Consider the following 22,247-nt stretch of genomic DNA (forward strand, 5'->3'; position numbering starts at 1 on the left):
TAAAACCACACTTAGCTGTTAGCTAGTGCAGCTAGCAGAGCAACATCACAGCAGGAGGGCTGTGTTTGGATTTCAGATGCCAAAAACATTGTTCATATAGCTGCAGCCTGTTTTTTTTTTCATGTCACCCTTATCCTTGTCCTCCTGATCTAAAAACATGGGTAAGGGTGACATGAACACAGCTCCGTGTGTGTTGTGTGTCTGCTAACCAGCATCCACTTTTGACAATCCAACCACATGAATAAACTGCTGTTCATAAAGAAAGGATTCCAACCTGTGTAACACAAACTGAGTGAGGAATGCTTCTTTATGAGTCTTCTATCTCACCCTGACCCTTAATCCTAAGTCTGTATGGAATGCGCAGGCGCTTGAAATAAACAGAAATAAACTAATTTGCAGTGTTGAACTATTCCTTTAAAAGCATTATTACAAATTCTTCATTTGCATTCTTCTTGTTCAGTGACACTTTGAACACACACTTGAAAAGAACACTATTCAAATATACACTGAGGTGCTTCAAAATAAAGTGTATCTACAGTATGTGTGTGTGTGTGTGTGTGTGTGTGTGAGTGTCAAGGACAAGGCCTCTCGTAAAATTTATTGACTTAATGCAATAAATAAGCTGCGGTCTTCTGAAAGGAAAATACAGAGATGGTGAGAACAAAGAGGGGCACTGAGAGTGAAGCGGAGTAGAAAGGCAGCACAGGCAAAAAAAAACAGCAATAAATGTGCAACGGGGAAACTTCCAGAAGCAAAGGGAGGGGCGGAAAAATACCAATCTGGAGAAACACCAGTCTGCTTCAGAGATGGGGGTATAACAGGGAGATGACAGGGGCTGATGAGAAGAAATGGTCCACAGAAAAAAAAAAAAACAAAAAGAAAAAAGAAAGAAAGAAAGGCAGCGCTGAAGTGAGTGCAGGTGGGAGAGATGTTCACTTCAGATGAAACTTCTCACAACAAACAAAAGCAGCGATAAATATTAAAATGACCTCGAAGCTCCACCCACACCACACACAGCGACACACGCTGCAGCACCGGCCCCACCGCACACCACACCGACGCACAAGGGGTGGACAAAATATCACGAACAGCTGCATCATCCAACAGAGGAAGGTGAAAAGGTGTTGCTTTGGCTGCACTTGCAGAAAAAGAGATGTGGGCTTTGATTCAGAGGTCTGGAAAGAGACAAGTGAGGGTTTTTGGAAGGAGATACTGTATCACTTGGTCTGCAGAAGTTGATGGACAGTCAATGCATACATGCATGGCGGCTCTTGCTATCATAGCGAGGCAGGATTCACCACTGGACCAACTCAAAGGGGACGTGAGATGGGATTAGACCATCAGGTTAATTAGCTCAATTGTAAGGTGGGTGAGTCAGTGCTGGATAATGGAGGAAGACACAAATGGATTTAAATTCTTTGGTTATTCATTCACTTCTCCAACGCAGCCCTTTCGCAGCGGGATTAAAATCATAGAACGTGTGGTACAGTGCTAACTTTATGTTTTTGTAACATCTCTAAAGGTACCATAGCAAATTTTTTGCTCATTAGCAGTGCTATGGAGCCACCTTTTCATGGGTGGGTTTCTCTGCTTGCACACATGCATTAACGAATACACAGATAACATGGTACACATTCCTCCAGAGGGTTTCAAGCCAGTCCAGAGAGTGACAGCTGTTGGCCATCAAGTAAAAGATTTTTCAAAAAATGCACTGCAAATAATTAATGAGGGAGGAAGCGCGTTCATCGTGCATCAGTGTTAACAAGAAGACTTGACAGGAACTCTAAACAAAGAACCGCCTGTTGCATATATACATGCAGATTGTTACAGCCATGGTGTTAAACAATAGATAATATACAACAGGCTACATCAACAGCTGAACAAGCATGCTGACTATAAATAAGCTGTTTTCTGTGTGCATTTTTAATTTGCGTATAAAGGAAGAAACTAAATATCAAACAGCAGATTTCACCATGGCACAACATGACACAAGCATAAAAGCTATATTTCCATCATTTGTTCCACTGTTTGAGGTTTGACTGGCGCTCACTTCATCGCCTTGGTAAATGGCACCCGACTGGAGAATTAGCGCCACCTGCTGCTTAACTGATCAACCAACTGCTAATATTCGCTGCTAGCAGTTGCATAACAGAAGTGGGTGGAAACAAGCGTAAATTTGCAATATTACATGGAAACTTGGCCAGAATCTACAGTGACTCATGTCTCCTGCTCATAGTAGATGGCGATGAGCATGAACCACAATTTACCTGTTTATTTATATCCTCCCTCTTAATGCAGAGTGGCCCACACAGCCGTAAGTGTGACTTCATTCAGAGTGACAGTCCGAAGTGAATGGCCAGTGAGTAGAAATCGGTTTGGGAGAGAGTCACAGTCACGCCAAAGTCTGTCATTTGCATAGACTCAGTACATCTTGCAAAAAAGCTGGCTGGCCTGAGAAAGCAATGGTGAGAGGAGTGAGTCTGGGAAAAGACAGAGCTGGCTATCTGGTAATATCTGGTTGATGTAGTGTTGCGCCCCTCTCTTTCTGGCAAGCGTTCTTATCATTTAACACAATGCAGCTGTGGCACATAATGACAGGCCTGTTATCACAAACACACAAACCGGCACGCCGTTTCATTGTCATGCAGGAATAAACAATCACGCAGGTGCAAAGGAACACATTCACCAGCATTTAGACAACAAAAAACAGCAGCATGAACAGCAACACAGAGACACACATATCACTCTCAATAGATGACAACTCAAGCATAACTGTTTTCGGGCCTTCTGTTGTGTCTTGCTCATATTCGAAGATAAGTCACATTCAATTAAAACAGCCAGTGGAGCACCGCCTACACACCTCAGGCTTCAATTGAATTCATAATCAGAGTGAAGTCAAGTACAGGAATTCACCAGAGCGGGGGGTTTGCATTTCACTCTGCTGTTTTCAGAGCTAGTAACACTGAGTGAGTTCAAACCGGCTTCAGAAATGACCACATTATGATCTTAATCAGTCTGAAGTAGTGACAAAGTTTTCTTTTTTTGGGGGGGAGGGGTGATATTGTGTGGAGTCTCACCTTGGGATCGAGGCTCATTAAAAAGGTACTGGTGCTCTTGTCACTTGGGGAAACCCAAAGTCAGTAAATATAGTCTCTTACCTTGGGACCCAGGCTAATTAAAACATACAAGTACTCTTGTCATGCCGGGGTCCAAACAGCTAAAATCAACCGCTCATCCTGGGACTGGAGCTCATTAAAAACACACCAGCTCTCATGCCATGAGGGGACCCAAACTGAGCAACATATTGTCTGTCAAGCCGAGAAGCCAGGCTCATTAAAACCTACTATTCTTGTTATGTGCGGATCCACCAGAATAACGCCTGCAATCCTGTTTTGGAGACCTTGTTTAGGAAACACAGGCATAATTGAATGCAGGTGGTGCGATGAGGAGAAGAGACGAGAGGCAGGTGTGTCCAGGGAGAGCTGAACCGAAGGGACGTACGCTCGACTGAAAACCCGCATGTACACACTTGATGCTTACAGATGCTCCTCTTCTGCCGCTGCACAGAAGCGTACACACACACACAGACACACACACACACACACACACACACACACACACACACACACACACACAGGCATTCACCTTTGGCTGCAGCCCCTGTCAGCTAAATGCCAAGCAGATAAATCTCAAGGACTAAGAGTTAAATGGAATATTAATATTCTGACAAATTGAGCAGAAAGTCAAGAGTACTGTGCTCAGCTCTCCCATCAGTGATGACTTCATTTCTGTCTTACCTTGCTTCAGTTTGCTCTCGGGTCATGGGGAATATCAATGTGAGTGTTTTTTTAAACATTGAAACCTCAGACCGAAAATAAAAATTAAAAACAGGTTGATATGACGTTGATGGGAGGCATAACCACGGAGCCAATGTCATGTGTTTGCTACATTCCCCTCCGGGACAGCAGGTGGCAGTATGTAGAACATTAATAGTAACATTCAGTGAAATCATTCAGCCAATAAAACAAGAAGAAGAAGAAGAACGTGAGACGGAGTGCCTGCCAGAAAGGCTTTCTCACCAAATGGGAGGAGGCTTACCTGTACTTAATGAAGAGCAACTCGTAACAAGGATTTTAGTGTACCGCAAGCAACAAATCTGCCAAGCATCAGCGCACTCAGAGGCACAGGAACACTCCACCAGTATTTATACTATCTCGTCCATCCATTTTCTCAATCATCCTCTCCTACCAAACGTCTCACTTGCCAGCAGCCTCTCTCAAAACCACAACTCAATCATGATGTGTTAGTGACTTCTACATGAAAAATTTATGTCTGCTACAGTTATCAGAATTCATCCTGACAGGGGCGTGAATGTTCAATCCCTCTGGTAGTTGTTGAGATATTTCTCTCAAAAACTACAAATGTGGACCTCAAAGTCAGTCAGTTTATGAAATTCCATCCATCCAGTAGATGTTGAAATACTTCAGCCCGGACTAAAGACGTGGACGGACCATCCTAAAGCCAGACTGATGGACATTGAAGTTAATGAAGGTGGAGCTTTTATCTAAACAATGAAAACAGTGGCCCTGGGGTTGACCTCTGTACTGTGCTTTTATTTAGATTGTATGTATGCATGTGCTCTATTGATTGCCATTTTTATTCATGGCTGTATTCTTTCTATATTCTCTGTTATTGACGGTCAGTCTGTAAGCCAGATTGCCCCTCTGGGACATGAAAGGTGGAGTAAGTGACTGTGGAGAACGACAGCTAATTGTCCAGTCTCATTCCCACATGGTCAAACACGGACCCTTCATGTTGGTCGCTTGGCCCAAGACTCAACAATCAACCATCGTTCTCCAGAATCACTCACTGCACCTCGAGCCATGTGGCAACCATGGCTGGAAGAACTCCACTAACCCTTGTTACCACTGGCAACTTCCAACATTTTACAGATTATGCAATTGAGAGAGTACATATTTGCAACCACAACACCAATTAATTGCACCCTTATAGATGTGCTGGATGAATGTGCTGCTATTTCTATGTTGATTGGTGCTTGTAGATTTGTCTGAATAATTGTTAATGTGATGGACGCCGTGTGATGGTGCTGCATGTCAATGACTGTTTTTAGTGTCTGCTGATTGTTCTGTGTGTACCTGCCCAGGGACTGCAGATGGAACTTAGCTAATAGCTAAACGTTGCATAAATCATCTCTTCTCATTTTGAGATTTTTTTTTTTGTGTGCATGGTCCCTGTTTAATAAAGAGCAATGAAATAATTATTTACTGGTGTTACTCAAGCAGAAAATATTAATGGCGTATGGGTGGACAAGAATAAATGTGAAATGGAATAAGAGCAGGAAAAGGCTGGAGTAAATGATCAGAATAAGAGGCCAAACTTGAACTACTTGACAAACTGTGTTGCGGCTGTCTAAACGAAGCGCTAGTCATCCTCAATCATCAGCAGATAGATCAAAAAGGATCAATAATGGATCAGGAAATGACATGATAGAGCTGAGTGAGATGTGCTCAGTACCTAACCTAAGCCTGAAGTCAGAAAAGGTGTGTGCACAATCCTGAAATCAAATCCCCGCTGAGCAGACCAGATTTGACTCTGAATTATAAAACAGAGAATAAAGATGAAGACAGAGCGGCTGATGAAGAGACGGAGGAGGGGACTGCCTTTACCTTCTGTGTCTTGGCCGAGACAGGCTGACAGCAGCAGCAGATAAAGGACTCCTGTTCCCATTATACGCGGCCATTTGACCCGGCCCCATGACGGCGGCCCCGTTAAGTGCGTCCTAACCATCTTCACCACCATGCTTCACCAAGCATCCAGCTGCAGAGAGAGGAGGAGACAGGAGCACATAAACACAGGTCACTCACAATCACTCAACTCATTTTCAGCTGTGCGGTATGCGACATTAAAAGCAGTCATTTTCAGGTACTTCCTTTTCGGGCTGCGCCACCTGTGCTCTGGCTTTCAGCGTACAGCGATGTGGAAGCACACATTAACATACTTACAAGATGACATCTGCCACTGAAAGAAACAGCAGCAGTCGTACAGTTTGATGTAGCAGAACTGTATGCACTCTCCCGACCTGTCCCTACAGAAGTACGCTTTGAACGAAAATACGCTTTCCTTATTGACAGTGCACTCCATTACATCCCCGAGGTGAGATGCCCACACAGTCTAAATCTCTGGTGGCTTTTAATATTCAGTTTGTGGCTGTGCTTCACAGCTGCTACGTGGCCAATCTACAATCTTTTATGAATCATCTTTGTGCTCGTGCATCAAAGTAAATGATCGTTTCACTGGGATTGCCACCACAATGGAGAACGCGGAAACCTGTGGATGATGATAGAGAAGGAAATATTTTTGTGCAATGTTAAAATGCCAGTGGTGGCAACAATATCTTGGATCTTGCAGCGGGAAAAATTCGACAGAGCTGGTAATACATTAGATGTTTTGAAAGATGCCATGCAGGGGAGCGAGTGAGAGAAATACATTAGGCTGATGTGTGTGCGCGCGTGTGCAGGGTCTCACTTAGGTTGAGACTAATGACTTAATTTATAGGGAGAACATGTACAGCTGAAGGGAAAATACGAGGTTTCTTTGAAGTTCTCAGTGGAAGACACATTCGAGCACGGTCTGAGTCTGTCCGCGTACGTGTCTATAAATCAGTCTTTTGATTGCTTTGTGGCAACGCAGCTCGAACCCATCGAGCATCAATGCTGCCCACTTACCCGCACAAACATTTCAAGTGAGTTTGGATGACCTACAAGAGTAAACATCTTTTGGCTCTTCAGCACAGACACTCAAAGGATAATGTTTGTCTAGGTGGGTGTTTATATGTGTGATAGGCGGAGGGGAGAGCAGTCACACTCCTCTTCCTCCGCCATCCGCCCAGCCAGATTTAAAATGACTTCTGGGCACAAATTTGTTTCTTTAACCTCTAGCCTAGCCGGCTAAATGTGCACTGTGCTCAGGACAAAATTAGGAGAAAATATACTGATCCAGCCGTGTTATTATGAGCAATCACAAAACAGCAATGGTCCAATCATTCGTTAGCATGCCCAGCTAATTACCTCGCTACCTACAGTATTAACCTAGTGTTATTTCCAAAGGCATGGACTGGAACATCCATCCTGTGGTAGCCAGGATGCTACTATATCAGAGTTTCCTGTAACATAGCGGCTCTGTTTTTTTCTTTATTTGGTTAAGGATACTAGAAAAGATATTTCTTTTAACAGAGAAGCATAGTAATAAAGCATAAATAAACCTCTGTGCTGTTTATTTAAGTGTTGTGTTATCTATGCCGTGTGTGTGTCGCCACTGAGCCGACCCTTTAGAAGGCTAGGAGACGAGGTTGAAAGTGAAATGAGAAAAAGGAACATAGGTACGGATGTATGGAAGCAGGGGTGCTGAGGGGGCTGCAGCACCCCCTAAAACCAGGCTTTAGAAAAACCATCAATTGATAAGAAAGTGTGATGCAGACTCACAGCAGAGCCAGAGAGAGGGAGCAGGAAAATATGGACAGAAATGTCAACGTGATATCAAAACTTTCTTTGATCACGAAGCCTAATGTTACTCTGTGTTCTGAGGTTTATCAGTGAAGTGGATGAACTGCACTGCAGACTGGAGTCTGCTAACAGTGACAGACAGACACACTCATGTACGTTTAGGCTTCTATCAAACGTCTGTATCCTCACTGTGCTGCGTTACTAGAAACTATGGTGAACTCATCTTAGGTCACATCAGCCTACGTCCAGGCCCGTCTCCCCTTCTTCATCTCGTAGCAGCTCTCATGCATTCTGTGACTGCTTTGACGTACTGCTTTAGTGTTAAACATTTTGAAATTAGCATGATTGTATGAAATAATTGTTAAATTTATGCAAGATAGTGATAACAAATCTACTACTGTGCATAACATTATTCTTAAATTTCAACCATGTTGACTCATCTCATATGACTTTTTCTTGAAAGAGATGATGATTATGGGACGATGTAAATTACATCTTAAGAACCATGTCCCAGTAAACACCTTGAAACGCTGACTTGATTGTGCTTTGAAGCTGTTTGGGCTGATACAGGCAGTGGATGTGGAGTGGGGCATGCTGATCGTTTGTCGTCGTGAAGGGCAGAGTGATGTGTCGCTTTAAACGTGCTGCCGCATGGACCTGTGGGACGGCATTATCTCCTCTCCCTTCGTAAAGGATGATCCAGTGTATCTTTTGCTTAAAGAGATTAAAAAAAAAAAGGAGGAGGCAGGAGGTGTAGCAATATTAATTAAGGGTGGTCGGTCTTTTATACGGTCAATTACAAACATGCAGATTGGAATATGTTATTATGTCATTAAAGCTGAATCATATCCTGGTCAAAACAACCCGTTTAAGTTCTTCTCCATTCATAGTATGATTCATTTGATACACCTAAATGTATGTCTGTAACATCTAACCTCTTAGCATTGTTTTGTTCCAGTCTTCATGTTAATACTGAGGATATTCTTTATTCTGCACAGAGAAGCGATCCTGAATGGGGCTTTAACGGAGGCCTGGCCGCTCTTCTTCAGCGAGAACAACATTAACTGCTTCCCGTCACGCAAAATCTGCCGCCTGTTTAATTAGAACTGATTTGTGAAGTTCCCATGGCAGAGATTATTGTGACAGAGTCAGATTACTATAACCCTACCCCCTGAATGGAGATGGAGTTGGCTGACAACGAAAATGTAATTGTGATATTCTGCCAAACCCCAGAGGTGAAATCTGACAGTCGCAGGGGCTCGAGGGCGGCTTCATTGGAGGGGCACGCTTTAGACTCACAATGCCACGGTGCTGCTCTTAACCGCCCTTAATTGAGTTTAACATATTAAAGTCTGGTGCTTCAGACCATCCATAATGGCGTGCAGGTGGGGTGGACTGTGAGGAAGATGTAGCAGAGTGTCAGCGAAAGCCCTGCAGAGGAAACTGATAACACCTCTGACACCGTCGAGAAAGAGAAGCAGATGGTACTTTGTTTCTGTGGCACTAATTTTTATGAATCACCAGGGATGCCCCATGTTTATGAATTCAAAACTTCTCTCTCGCTCTGTTGATGAGTTTTATAAATAATTCTAGTAGTTTTTTTTCAATAAGGCTGAGTCCCCGGGCGACTAATCTCTGCATGGGCCCATGGTAGTCGTACTGTGATATTGGCGAGAAACTGATGGACGCATGAGGCTGATTTTATACTTGACAACATACTTAAAACTACAGTAAAAACAGAGTTAGACTGTGTCAAACTTTATGAAAGTACAGTATGCGAAGAGCAAAGGCAGGAAAGCAGGCATTTTTTTTAATTGTCAAAATGACAAATGACTTTCGCTATTATGAGTTTAATCAGAACTTTTTTCTAATTAATGGAACCCCAGATTCCATCATCGCTCATGTACGGCAAAACACCAGCCATATAGTTGCAAAAAGTGCTGCATTATATCATGAAAGCGTCCAAATTGGATATCTTATCGAAGCAATCTGAGTGCCTGAACGTATCGCAAACCGTACAATGAGCAATTTCAAGCAGACAGATGTCCTAAAGCGTGCAGACATGCTAAACATAACACGGCAGCTGTGATCAAAGCGATGCAAGAAATCCCACTGGATAGAAACATGAAGGTGCGTTGTCAAGATAATGTTTGCTCGCCTTAAATTATTTCTATCTTGACAAACATCGCTTGGTACCTTTCCCAAATTCAAGCATGCAAGTCAAACAAAGAATTATTTTTATCCCGGTTTCGTTTGAAAAAGGTGAAAAATGAAACCTTGTTTACCTTTGCATGTGCCCACTTGGTGGAATAATGCTTTTAATTGCTTCTCTGAGCTAGTTTGGATCACTGGTCCTTTATTACCAAGTAACAGCTCATTGTGAGTGGACAAAGAGACGTTTGGCCCCACATTGTAGCGTCTCTAAACTACGGCTCGGTCTGCTCAGACGATGCACTGATACTGAACTTTACCTCCCTCTAAAGTCGACCTGTTGCATCTCTCAGTCTGGACTTAAAACCAAGCTGCACACGTGAGGAAGGTCCTGGACTGCAAGCTTAGCTTAATAAAGGAACCTGATAATTAATAATAAACAGTGGAGGATGGATTTCCTGCAGCAACTGACGATGTTCAGCCTGCCAAAGCTGATGATGGTGCCTTTCTACACCGCCATCGTTAAGTCCACCCACACCTCCTCCATTACCACACGGGCAGACTGCAGCAATCATTTCCTCTGCTGGGAAGGTGATTGGCTGCATCTACCGTCCCTCCAGGACCCCCAAGACCAGCAGGAAAACGGAAGGTGGACCCCTTCCACCCTGGACAGAATCTTTTTGGAGGTACTCCGCTCCATCAGGAGGCTAAAGTTTCTTTCCTCTGCAGCTGACTTCATCAACAAGACCTGGGACCCCCGCGGGACTGTTATCCCGCCCCCAGGGACACCACACATTACACTAACCTGAAGTCGCCTCATCTGACAGACTGTGTCATTGATGCACTTTTCTTTGCTTATTATCTCTGCACATTGCACATATTCTTTACACGTTATACGTTGAATTCTGCCCTTTTCTTTTTCATTGTAAAAAACAATTTATTTTACATACTTGAATATAATTTTAATATTTGTTATTGTACATTTATTCTTAGATTAAATTTCTTGACTTTTTCAGTACTCGTTCTTTCCTCTCAATACGTTTTTTCTTCTGCACCGAAGTACCAAGGCAAATTCCTTTTTTTAATTGTACTTTCACAAACTACATAAACAATGTGACCTCAGATAACTAATTTTCTTTATTAAATCCACACTTATCACAGAGGAGGAGATGGAGATAAGGAGAAGCAGACAAGTGAGATTATTATATTATTACATTAGGATTATTAAAGCAGGCAGAATGGAAGGGGTTGAAAATAGGCCTTCAACTTATTATAAGCTAACATCCTGATAACGTTGATAAAATTAAGGCCTTCGAAATACTGTGTATACTCCAGCGCCTGCTTTTAGGGAAATCAACTTAGTGGTAATTGACACTAAAAACACTAAACCTTTGTACCATCCAGCATGACCGTCATATAAGATATAGCTACTTTAATTTTATCGTAAGCATGCGTTACTTTTTATGGAGGTTAGCCACATTTGTGAGTGCTAGCACCAGTGCTACAGTCCACCATATTGTAAACACTACAGCCGGTCACTAGATGTGCAGTAAATAAGGATTTTTCTGTTTAATTTATGGCTTATTTAACAGGGAATGTGCTGAATACATTATGTATTGCTCCACATATGTATATTTTCATCTGTGGTCCCTCGGCAGGGGCTGCTCGCGATGTGCAAGTTGAAAGATTTAACACTAGTTGCATCTGCAGTGAATTAAAACATCACGGCTCAAAACAAACATTACAGCCAAAATAACTTCTCATAATACAATCATAAGACGACGACTGTAACCACCATATATCATAGACGGTCCAAAGCGTACGGTGATAAAAACCAAACAATTTAGCAGAATAAGAATTTGAGAAAAAAACGGATCCATGATATCAATGCAGTAACTATAAGGAATATGTTGCTTTAAGAATATTAAATCAACGTTATTCTTCATGAATTGTCCCTAATTGTGTGACTGTGTGTTGCTGGCTTATGTTTAATTCTCTGATGAAGTTCACAAAGAAAAATGGCGCTCAATAGTAGGCCATGCTGTAAGCACCAGTAACCAGGATGAAGTGTATTAGGGCTGAAGGCGCTTCTCCTCTGGTAGAACTTCAAAAAGTTTTATTCCTCCAGAGAGGAAAGGAAATGCACCCGACAGAGAGAGAGACGCTCACACAAAGGAAATGAGGAGGAGAGAAAAAGGGAAACATGGAGATGCAGTGGAAACAGAAAGGGGGGAAACAGGGAAAGGGAGAGAACAGAGAACAAGAGGGAGAGACGTGGAAGGAGAGAGAGAGTTTAGAAAAGAGGAAGAGAAACCAAAGACTGAGACTTTGTCCCAGGTAATACCAGCCAGCCAGACAGACAAAGAAAGAAAAGGAGCGAGACGGAGATGTTGACCTGCACTTTAAAGGCCACCGGTTTCACTGAACATCAACAACCTCTCGTTGATGTATAGTGATCACAGGATGGGGAAGAAAATGAGAGCAGGGCGCAGCTCGGGTGAGGCTCGGAGAGAAGGGAGGATAAGAGAGAAACAACGGCAATCTGAGGAAGATGAAAAGATTGAAAAGAAAGAGAAGGGCACTAGAGAAAAACAGGCAAATGAAAAGAGAAAGTTTGGGAGGAAAAAAACCCAAAACTTTGACCTTAAAAACAGAGGAGAATATGCGTCTGTGTGTGTTAAAAATAGTGAAATAAAGAAGCAAAGAAACAAAATGGAGACTTGACCCAAAATGAGTGAGAGTGAGGGATGTTGACATGCTGTTTTAAGTTGTTCACTTCCTCACTGTTTGTGATCAGCCGCCTGTCATCGCATAGGACTGATAAGACCTTGTTACTGTAACTCTAACCGGCTGCGTATGCATGTGTGCAGAAAATGACAACAAATGAAAACATTGCCCTTGTACTGTCACAGTCAACATCTGTCTATTTCTTTTTCTGTCAGTCTGTCTGTTTGCCTGTTTGTGTTGTGTTTGTGTCAGTGTGTCTGTCTGTCTGTCAGCCTGTTTGTCAGTGTCTCTCTGGCATCTTTCACAGCTCCTCTGCTGCCAAAACAAGACGAGAATTTTCCGTCTTTTATTTATTTCAGGCAGATGGCTGACAGCCTTATGCTGAACGACTTACTACGTGCGGTTTATTGTGTTGCTCCCGGGTGTTTTGCCAGGACGCAGAGCAACTGAACTGCGGCTCTTAAAGGACGGTTTGTAATGGAGCCACGCTGCTGTACAGCACGAACACAAAGGCGAAACTCGCTGATTCACAGCACAGTTCCTTTATTTTCATAGCCAGCAGACGCACGGGCCCTCCCCTGGAATCTGATTGGCCACCCCTGCTGCTCCCCCTATCAGAGTCAGAAAAAGGATAGGCAGTTGGCTTGTTAGGATCACGGACGGATTACTGAATGGGCACACTGGGCAGAGGCTCCTGGATGAGAGCCTCTGTGTGAAGTGACATTTCTTGCTGAAAAGTCAATAAAATGACGACAAAGAGACACAAAATGACCACAGAGAGAAGCAAAACAAATACAAAGAGATGTGAAACGGGGCAAAAAGAGAAGCAAAATCAAACCAAAGATGGAAAACGACTAAAAAGAGAAGCAAAATGAAAACAAAGAGATGTAAAACAACTAAGAGGTGACAAGAAACAAATGTAAAGAGATGTGAAACAACTAAAAAGACACAAAAAATACCACAGAGATGCAAAACCATAGCAAAGAGATATAAAAGGACTAAAAAGAGATGCAAAACAAAACTTTAAATGTGAGTATGAACATAATTTTTACTCATTTTACAAAGATCTTTACAGTTTTAAAGAAACACCCCCCCCCCCAAACTGTGGTCCAGTCCGAACCCTGACCCCATTCAAACACTTCTAATCCAGTCCCTGCTTACTTCAGCCTCATTTTTCGGCTCATTGCGGTCTCTGACACACTGGATGAAGCAGTGGATGCCAGGAGTGTGTCAAGTACAAGTAGACAAGTATCAGGCAAAACATTTTAAATCACTTTTGTGCGCTTTAATGTGATAAACAGCTTGCAGTGCACCGTCAAAATGAAGCAGATGATGCACGCGGGTTAGAGCAAACAGTATTTGGGAATAAACATATCACTGCACACCTGCACTCGGAATTATTCAATTACGTCAGTTCCATTTTGTGTACGAGCGGCCATCAGTTTGAACAGGTTTGCAACATGCTGATTGGGGACAAAGTCTACCCCACTTGGCAGCATCAGAGAGCAGCAACACACACTCAGACGCGCACAGTTGTGTTGACCAGGCTGTCCAATAAGCTAATGGAGGGGCACTTTGCTCGCCTCGTTCTGCCAGTCTCACAGAGACAGTCAGCACCTGTGAGTGTGAAGAGGCGGCATCCAAAACACTACAATTTCCCTGATTGCACAGAAGCAGCGAACAGAGGAAAACGCAGAGAGAGCGCGGGAAAAGTGGAGAGAGAAAGACAGTAAGTGAGAGATCGGAAGTGAACATAAATTATTAAGAGAGTTTTTTTAAAGCCTCAGGTCTTCATGCTCAAGTTCTGGATTTTAGAAGACAGCAGATTCTTCAACAGGAGTGATAGAAGCACAGCGAAGTTTCTACACTTACTAAAGAGAGCAGATTGCAAAGCAGTATCGGAACAGTAAAACCAGACAACTGACCTCATATCCACCTCTCACCCTGCCTCCAAGGTGAACACTTGACTCTACTACTAGAGATAAAACCCATTTTCATGCAATATGTAATGAAGTCCAAATTGTACACATTGTGTGCTCTGGTTTGTAGTTGTCTAAGATGACCATGCTGCCTTCAAGTGCCCCTGATAAGATGGATCCGTCTGCCAAGATGGGAAATTGGGAATGAGTCAAATCACCCCTGCCTGGCCACTGTTCCATAAGAAGACCTGTAAGCATCTGATGACCGCCAGCAGTTCCTCAAGCAAGCATGAGAGCAAATAATATGCAAAGCAAATATCAAAATTAAATATTGCCACTTCAGTGAGAGCAAAGAAGAATTAAGTGTCATATCGTAGCATCTTTAAAAAAGAAAAAACAACTTTTCCTATTCTCAGTCTCAGCATTAAGTTTCCCGGTTGTTTTCTACTACATTGCTGGGTTGTTCATTTGCACTCGAGTAGTAATTTGAATATTTTTCAACAGCACTTGAAAGCAGCATTAAAGCTAGAATACAAAGTTGCAGCAGGTTCGTGTCAACAAAACTGACACTTGCTGCGGTTACGTTACCTCAAGTGCCACAAAATAAATGAAGCAATTTGTGGGATTTGCTCGCATCTGCCTCAAAGGACTTTCATTCTCCAAATATAATCAGTCTGTTATTGCCTAGCACATGGAAAGTACAAGAAAACAAAATTTGGCTGCGGAAATAGATGTATTGATCTGTTGTGCCACCGCAGAAGCAAAAAGAAGGATATGAGCAATGCAGGACAATTTTTGTGAACGCACACCAAATTGGCAAAAGCCCAAAGCAAGCAGGGAGCCGGGAAAAAGGAAGAGACGAAGGAAATAAAAAGAGAACGAGGAACTAAAGCCGAAGAAAGTCAGAGAGAGAAAAGCAGACTGATGAGAAAATAAAAGTGGGAACAAACAACAAATAAAAATGAATGAGGAACGGCTGCAGGAACACAGAAGGAGAAAGTCAGGGAAGGAGAGAGAGACTGCGTATTACTCACCTGCTGATCTAAGTGACTACGCAATAAAGCACTGAAAAGCATTGACGTTAAATATATAAGTTTGTGTTTTCTTCGCACATTTTTCAAAACTGCCACAACAACATTGCTTTGTTTGGTAGTCAGGCCGATAAATAATTTAAATTCAGCGAGGAAGTGAGTGAGATTCAAATTAACAGAGAGGCACAGGGAGGCGGGGATGGACGGGGTGTAGATGGAAGTAGGGTCAGTTGAGGACAATTTAGCAGCGTTTCCACTGTATTCGTTCCACTTAGAAGAATTGGCGTCTCATCCAGCCAGTGTGCTTTGTCAAATCCTGGAAGGTCTCGTCTCATTTGAGGCCTTTTAATCATATTAATCCCTTTCAGCTCAATTCCGGTGCTGTTAGAAATACGGCGGAGGGGAAACAGCTCCAGTCCCGTGTGATTGGACGGAAGCTGTCTGGAAACTTTCAGTACAATTGAACTCAAGGTATCGAAATGAAAATCTTATGGAAATCGGGGCTTCTGTGGAGAGAGTGCGAGAGTGACAAATGTAAAATAAAGTCAAGGTACTCTGTCTGCTGTAGTCTGCTGTGGAGAAGGCACAAGAAGCTATCTTTATCCACCCTCTGTGGTGGGAGCTAAGGGTGTTGAGCAGCGGTGTGATGGGGCTGACGACAGCTGGCATGCCTCTGGTGGCTGACCAGGAACACCCTGGTCAAGTAGCCTTTTAGCTACTTAGTTAACATTGAAGAAAATAGGAAAAACATCTGCACTACGACAAATCAGGCTAAAATATTGTCAACTTACCCAAGCTAATTTTTACCTACATAATGCATCCTAAAGGGAAATTGGCCACTTTGGTAACATTTCCTAGGCATTAAATGTTTCCGCCCCAAATCCAGTTATTTTCAGGGTGCAGTGTCAACCAATCAGCGGGCCCCAACATTAAAAGTCAGACATACCACACACATAGAGCTTGCTGTTGCTTCAGTGCACACAGCCTGCAGGCAGCACTTTTTCAACAGCTTTGGCATGTTGTTGCAATAATATATGATTTATGTGAGTGTGATAACTGAAACACACACACACACACACACAAACACACAACGATAACATTAAAATATGTGTTTCAAAATTGAAACTGCAGGAGGCCACTGGTGCTGAAGGCATCCAGGTGCTGCTCTCCTGCCTGCAGTCGGCCGAGGTAGACGTTATACAGCCCCCTGCGCTGTTTTAACGCGGGGCTGCTGTCGGCCTGAATCACGCTTTACACTCTCCCCTCTGACACTGAAATCCTGGGTTTGCATCGCCTGCATTGGCCTTTTTAAAAATTTAATAGTGAAGGAAAAAAGCACACATAGACTAGTTAGGTACTGGATCACAGACAGACATCAAAGAGAGGGAGAGAAAGCCTAATACTCATAATTCTTTTAAAAATTAATCAAAGTTTTGTCATATTTTGCCTTCTTTTATAGAATTAAGCAATATTTTCCAAACATTAACCGTAACTACCACCACAATGTAGATGCCACACACTGCTATTATAGAGCAACTCAACTGAAAAACACTGCAATTGAATGTAATCTGATGTTTTATGGTGTTATTGCAGAATTGTTCAGTATCAACATTCTCTTTGATGAGCGGGCTGCGCGCTGGCAGTAACAGGAGCCCTGGCTTCTGTGTGCGAGCAGAGACAAAGCAACGCTCGCTTGAAAGAATGATATTAATAGCAGAAGCTGTGTGTTTGTCGGAAAATTTACATTTTGAGATTAAGCGCACAAACTTCAATCGAGCTGTTTTTATGAGCACTAGAAAGCCAGTTTTCCAAACCAAAAAAAAAAACAAAAACAAAACAAATATCCAGTGGTAAACTAACAAGGAACGCTTTCCAAGATGCACATATTTGAGGTCAATTTACGAACCAAAACACGTGCATGAACACATCTTCCATTTCACTCACTTCATAGTTAATGGACCAGGAGCGCCGTTAAGCTTTGACAATCTATTTCCTGTCCTCCATTAAGCCCTGATGACTCATTTCCTGTTCTCTTCCTGAGCAGATCTCCCTGCCAGCAAGTGACACAACACTAGGAAGATCAATACAGGACACAATGGAGCGTGCTCTATCTGCATGGATGCCTGTGTGAAAGTGCATATATGAGCTGGTGTCTATGGGCGTGTATAGAGCTGCTTTCACATGTTGCCATTCATACGTGTGGGGGTGAATAATGAGGCGTGCCCTCCGGTTAACATGGTGTAAGTAGGTGTTAACTATGACAGATTGTGCTGCCACTGGTGACCATGGTTGATCAGTCAGATAGCCTTCACCTCTCTGCTCCTCAATTATTCCACCGTCACATAATTGTATGGATAGCAATAAATCTCACATCTCATTTCATGCGCTTGATTTCACCTCTAATGTCGCGGCAGCTCCAATTTCAATTTGTCTGATACTCTTTTCTGGAAAAACTCCAGCTAACAATGAGCGAGCTTGTAGCTGTCAGCTGTCACTGTTTTCACTCGAAGGCCCTCCGACAGGACACACACACACACATGCAGTAGCTGTTGTGCTGTCCAGTGCTAAGTCTGATTGGAGAAATGTGCTCCAAAATGAGGTGTCCAACATTTGGAAAAGTGGCTTCTACTTGCAGGGGTTGTTACCAGTACTTCCCTTACATTTCAAAGTATAGTGTGTGCCCTCTACAGATAAAGTTGTGTTTTTTACCAAAGGTGAAAATATAACAAGCAAACGCAGGTGCAAATCTGAATCTAAATCTTAATTGTGGTGCGTTTGAAGGGTCAGGAAATCGATCCAAAATCTCTGTTTTTAATAATAGCAATGTTATCTTTGGCAGGAGAAATGCATTTAAATTGGTGCCGTTTTCTATATTTCTTGCCCACTTTCCAATGAATAAATTGTGTTTTTGGATGGTTTGATGAAGTTTATTTTGGTCTTTTTTGGACTAAATATTACTATAGCAGTGGTTATGTCTATTGACGCCTGCACAAACAGTAAAACATAAAGTGTAAAAAGCAAAACTCAGGACATGATATTGCCATTTGCTCTGAATTCATTAATTACAGGAGGGATTTTTTTTCTACGCTTGCAAGGCCAAACTACACCTCCGAGATCAGTTTCTGCAATGAGTTTCAGTTTTGAAAAACATCTCTTGAAATCTGATTGTTCAGTCAATATGGCATCGGTGAACTATGGCTACCGCCTCTCATCTCAAACCTGCAGAAGCATGAGAACAAACCATTTGAAGCAAAAGTTCTGATGATGCTGCACCCGTGCATCAAGTCATTTGCCTGGAGTGCATTCAGAAGCTGATTTTGGTGAGGGGTGAAGGAGGAAACTATTTCCACAACTGCCATCATATTTCGCTGGCTCGAAAATTGGGGGGAAACCCAGAGACATCCAGGAAGTGGTGCATTTGTCCAGTCAGGTGTAAAAAGTGTTCATATTGCTGTCGAAGAGAAGGAAACTACTGTCACTCATTTATTGTAGGGCCTACTTGGGATGGCATCTGTTCCAAGCAAACGTCTAGTGAGCCCTGACAGACCACATTGATGGAAAAACTGTGGGCTGGAGTTCTGAGGCGAGGAAAAATTCATCACTGTTCACACTGCTTTACATGTTGTTACTGAAGAGAGCAGTTTCACTTGGGTTTCTAATTTCAAATATAACTAATTTCATGCAGTGCTGGAATATAAAGCAATTGTGCTTTCATGAAAATGACTTACAAGAGTCAGTTTCAAACAGAAAACAATTTGGTGCAGCAGAGGCCAACACATTGTGAATCTTAGTTCCTATATGGGTCAAGCTAAAACAGAAATCAGATCCACCAGTTCCCATCATGCAACCCTGCAGCATCATTTGTTCGACTCTCCCTGCCTGGGAGAGTCGAAACACATCTCTTTCAACCCTCAGTATGGTAATGTCAACATGCCCAAAATGACAATGCAAACATGATGATGTTAAGCAAGTATAATGCATCTTAGTTTAGCGTGCTAGCACGCTGACCTTTGCTAATTAGCAGGACACACAAAACATCAAGATCATTAATCAAACTTTGTGTGGTTAACATGAATGTCCTCAGAAAATGAAGTGACAATCAATCACAAGATCATTCTGGAGTGAAGCGGTGGACCAACCGACCGACCAACCAACCGAGTCTCTGACTGTCGCCATCATCGCACAGACTTCCCTGCAGCCACGCCATACCTGCAGCTTGGCCTGAATTTGTTGTATCAAAGCTCAAACAAAAATTCCTCAAGTGATTACTCAAGCTTGTACAAAGCCACAGAGACTACAGTTTTCTTTCAGGCTGTGTACAGCAATCTATAATTTGACATGTGGAATACCCCTTTAGCTAATATATATTTTCCTGTAAAACATTCACACCAAGGTTCCTTTGAACCAATTTGGTGCAGGCAGGCATTAGTAATGGCCACATTTATAACCTGTTCTTGCTAGCACCTGACCAGGAATCAAACACTTGCACTACTCACTACAACCAGCAACCACTCTCAGTGAATTCTCTCCATAAAAATGTCAGCCTGAGAAAAAAAAACAAAAAAATCTGCCTCTGTCAGCCCTGTGAACTAATTCTTACCCTCACTATGCAGGCCTGACATACTGCCCTGGAACAGGCGTCAGGGCTTGCACGCAGCTCACAGCTGCCAACACCACTTAAATGTTGTCACCTGAGTTTGGCTGCAAATCTGCTGATCCAATGATCTGCAGGGCACTGATCGGCACGCACATGGCCGGCGCACAAAGCTCCCCTTTAAAGACTTCAATCATTATTTGATAAACCAATAAAGGGATGAATGAATAAATCAACAAATGCACGTATTAATAATTTGATTAACAGCCCTTAAACCAGCCAGCAGCAGCTGCTCCTGCAGCATTTGGCTCAGTTGGATCATAATATGTGTTACGGTACAATGTGTCAGAGAGGAGTCAGAAGCACGTTTTCCAAGATATTGAAGAAAAATTCTGAGAGTTTGCTTGATAATATATATTTTGGGCTCTTTTGTGACAGCAAAAATGCAATGGCACTGCTGACTATTAATGACATATGTGCCATCTAGACTGAATTAAAAACATGTTTAGAGCCGCGTTTCTCTCTGATTCTGACCTGCCTCATCAAGGTCATGGACACTCTAAGAAAGAGCAACAGAGAAAAACTTGCCCTCTTCAAAACACTTCAAAACTGACAGCTTTGTTAAATATTAATGACAGCAGGGAGAATGAAGAATGGATAGGGAGAGAAGATACTGGAAGAATAATTGATGAAGGAGTGAAAATAATTGGTCGTAAAGTTGTCTGTCTTTGAGTAGTAGTGGTTTCATGTTCTGGGAGAGGAGCAAGAGAAAACACTAAGGAGGGAAGACAGAGTGCAAGAAAGACGAAGAACAAGAGAAAAGGAAGAGGAGGGGATATGATGAGGAGGTGACTTAACAAGAGAGATGGTTGTGTTTTCAATTTCCTTTTTAGCCTCTGCCCAGTCAGCATGTTAATCTTGAAGAAAGCCACAACATATATCAACTGGCAACATTTTCTGCACGTCAAAGTTAAATTCTTAGTGCCCTTAAAAGGAAAAAAAAAACTCTTCTGTGTTCTTATCTCATAAACCACAACGAAAATAAAGTCAACATCGGCCTGCTTTGCCATGACACACAGCTGATGTTCAGACCCAATTAAAATCGTGCTGCTTGTCTGGGCTTTACCTTGACGTGCTGTTGTGTGCAACATTTTTTTTTTGTTTTTTGCAAGAAAATTCTGAATGAGTTCCTCTGTGTTTATGCAAATCTAATTAAAATCCTTAAAAGCTATGCTCGAAACACCTGCCAACTTTGGTATTAAAGGACAAGCTAGTGGTGGCGCTTTGAGCTAAATGCTAACATCAGCGTGCTAACACGCTTGCAGTGACAAAGCTAACATGCTGATGTTTAGCAGGTATGTGTGTACTGTGTTAGCATTGCAGTTTTAGTGTGCTAAAATGCTAACATTTGCTAATTAGCGCTAAATGCTAGCATGGCTAAAATCTACACAATGTAGAAACTGCACAGCTAAGTGCAGTCTCCTTGTCAGGATTATTATTATTTTTTTTTTTTTGGGTTAAAGAAAAAGGTGAACATTCAAGTCACAATAACTGATATTTAAGGGACTTAAATGCTTTTCCCGTAAGGAGGGGATAAGTCTCATCAGTGCACTCTAAGCTTTATCTCACCCCCAAAGGCTGTTCAGTGACCCAGGAAAATCCTCAACCTCCATACGTGCATGAAATCCACACTTTTACCTCCGGAGCTCCTTCAAATGCCAGAACAGTCTCCTCTCAGGTTCCATATCGTGTCTGTGCCACTGTATGGATGGCTTTTGCTGGGGACTGTTACTAGGTTTTGTTACAAACCTTATATTTTTATAATACAGTCTGCAGCTCTTCTGTTGCACAGAGGATCATATCCACAATGAGATCCTCTCATGAGTCATTATTATCATGGACTGTGGCATTGTCTTTAAAAATAGCCTCTCCTATCAACTTCTATCCTCATGTGTTACCTCACATTATATATTCAAAAGTTGTACCTCTGAGCTATTAATAATAAATGAGGCAGGCTAATTTTATTTGGAGTTTATATAACACCACTTCGGTCCGAGCGGCTGTACAGCATCTACATTTTAATCTTCAACGACTGTCATTTTAAATTTAAATACGTCACAGCTTACGTTAATATTATGAAACAATAACATGATGGAGTCAGTGTCAACTGGACCCAATTTATGAGGTTTATGATAGGAAAATTATATAAAGATATTATTTTTTTTGTATCAACAGCTTTCTGTTTTTTGTTATTTTATGCATAAAGCCACAATGCATGTGTGTGGTTTGGTATTTTTGTATG

The 22,247-nt window shown here is 42.3% G+C and overlaps 1 protein-coding gene across 1 annotated transcript in view; it reads right to left on the reverse strand.

Moving 5' to 3' along the window:
• Positions 1-22,247, reverse strand: part of LOC143339170 (protocadherin-15-like) — a 168,446-nt gene that overhangs the window by 134,470 nt on the left and 11,729 nt on the right. Inside the window, exon 2 of the mRNA XM_076760258.1 lies at positions 5,688-5,838. Coding sequence (XP_076616373.1) covers positions 5,688-5,820 — 133 coding nt within the window. The 5' untranslated portion in view covers positions 5,821-5,838. The remainder of the gene's footprint in view (positions 1-5,687; positions 5,839-22,247) is intronic.

The sequence above is a fragment of the Chaetodon auriga genome, chromosome 20, assembly GCF_051107435.1.
Source record: "Chaetodon auriga isolate fChaAug3 chromosome 20, fChaAug3.hap1, whole genome shotgun sequence".
In the NCBI taxonomy this organism is placed as follows: Eukaryota; Metazoa; Chordata; class Actinopteri; order Chaetodontiformes; family Chaetodontidae; genus Chaetodon; species Chaetodon auriga.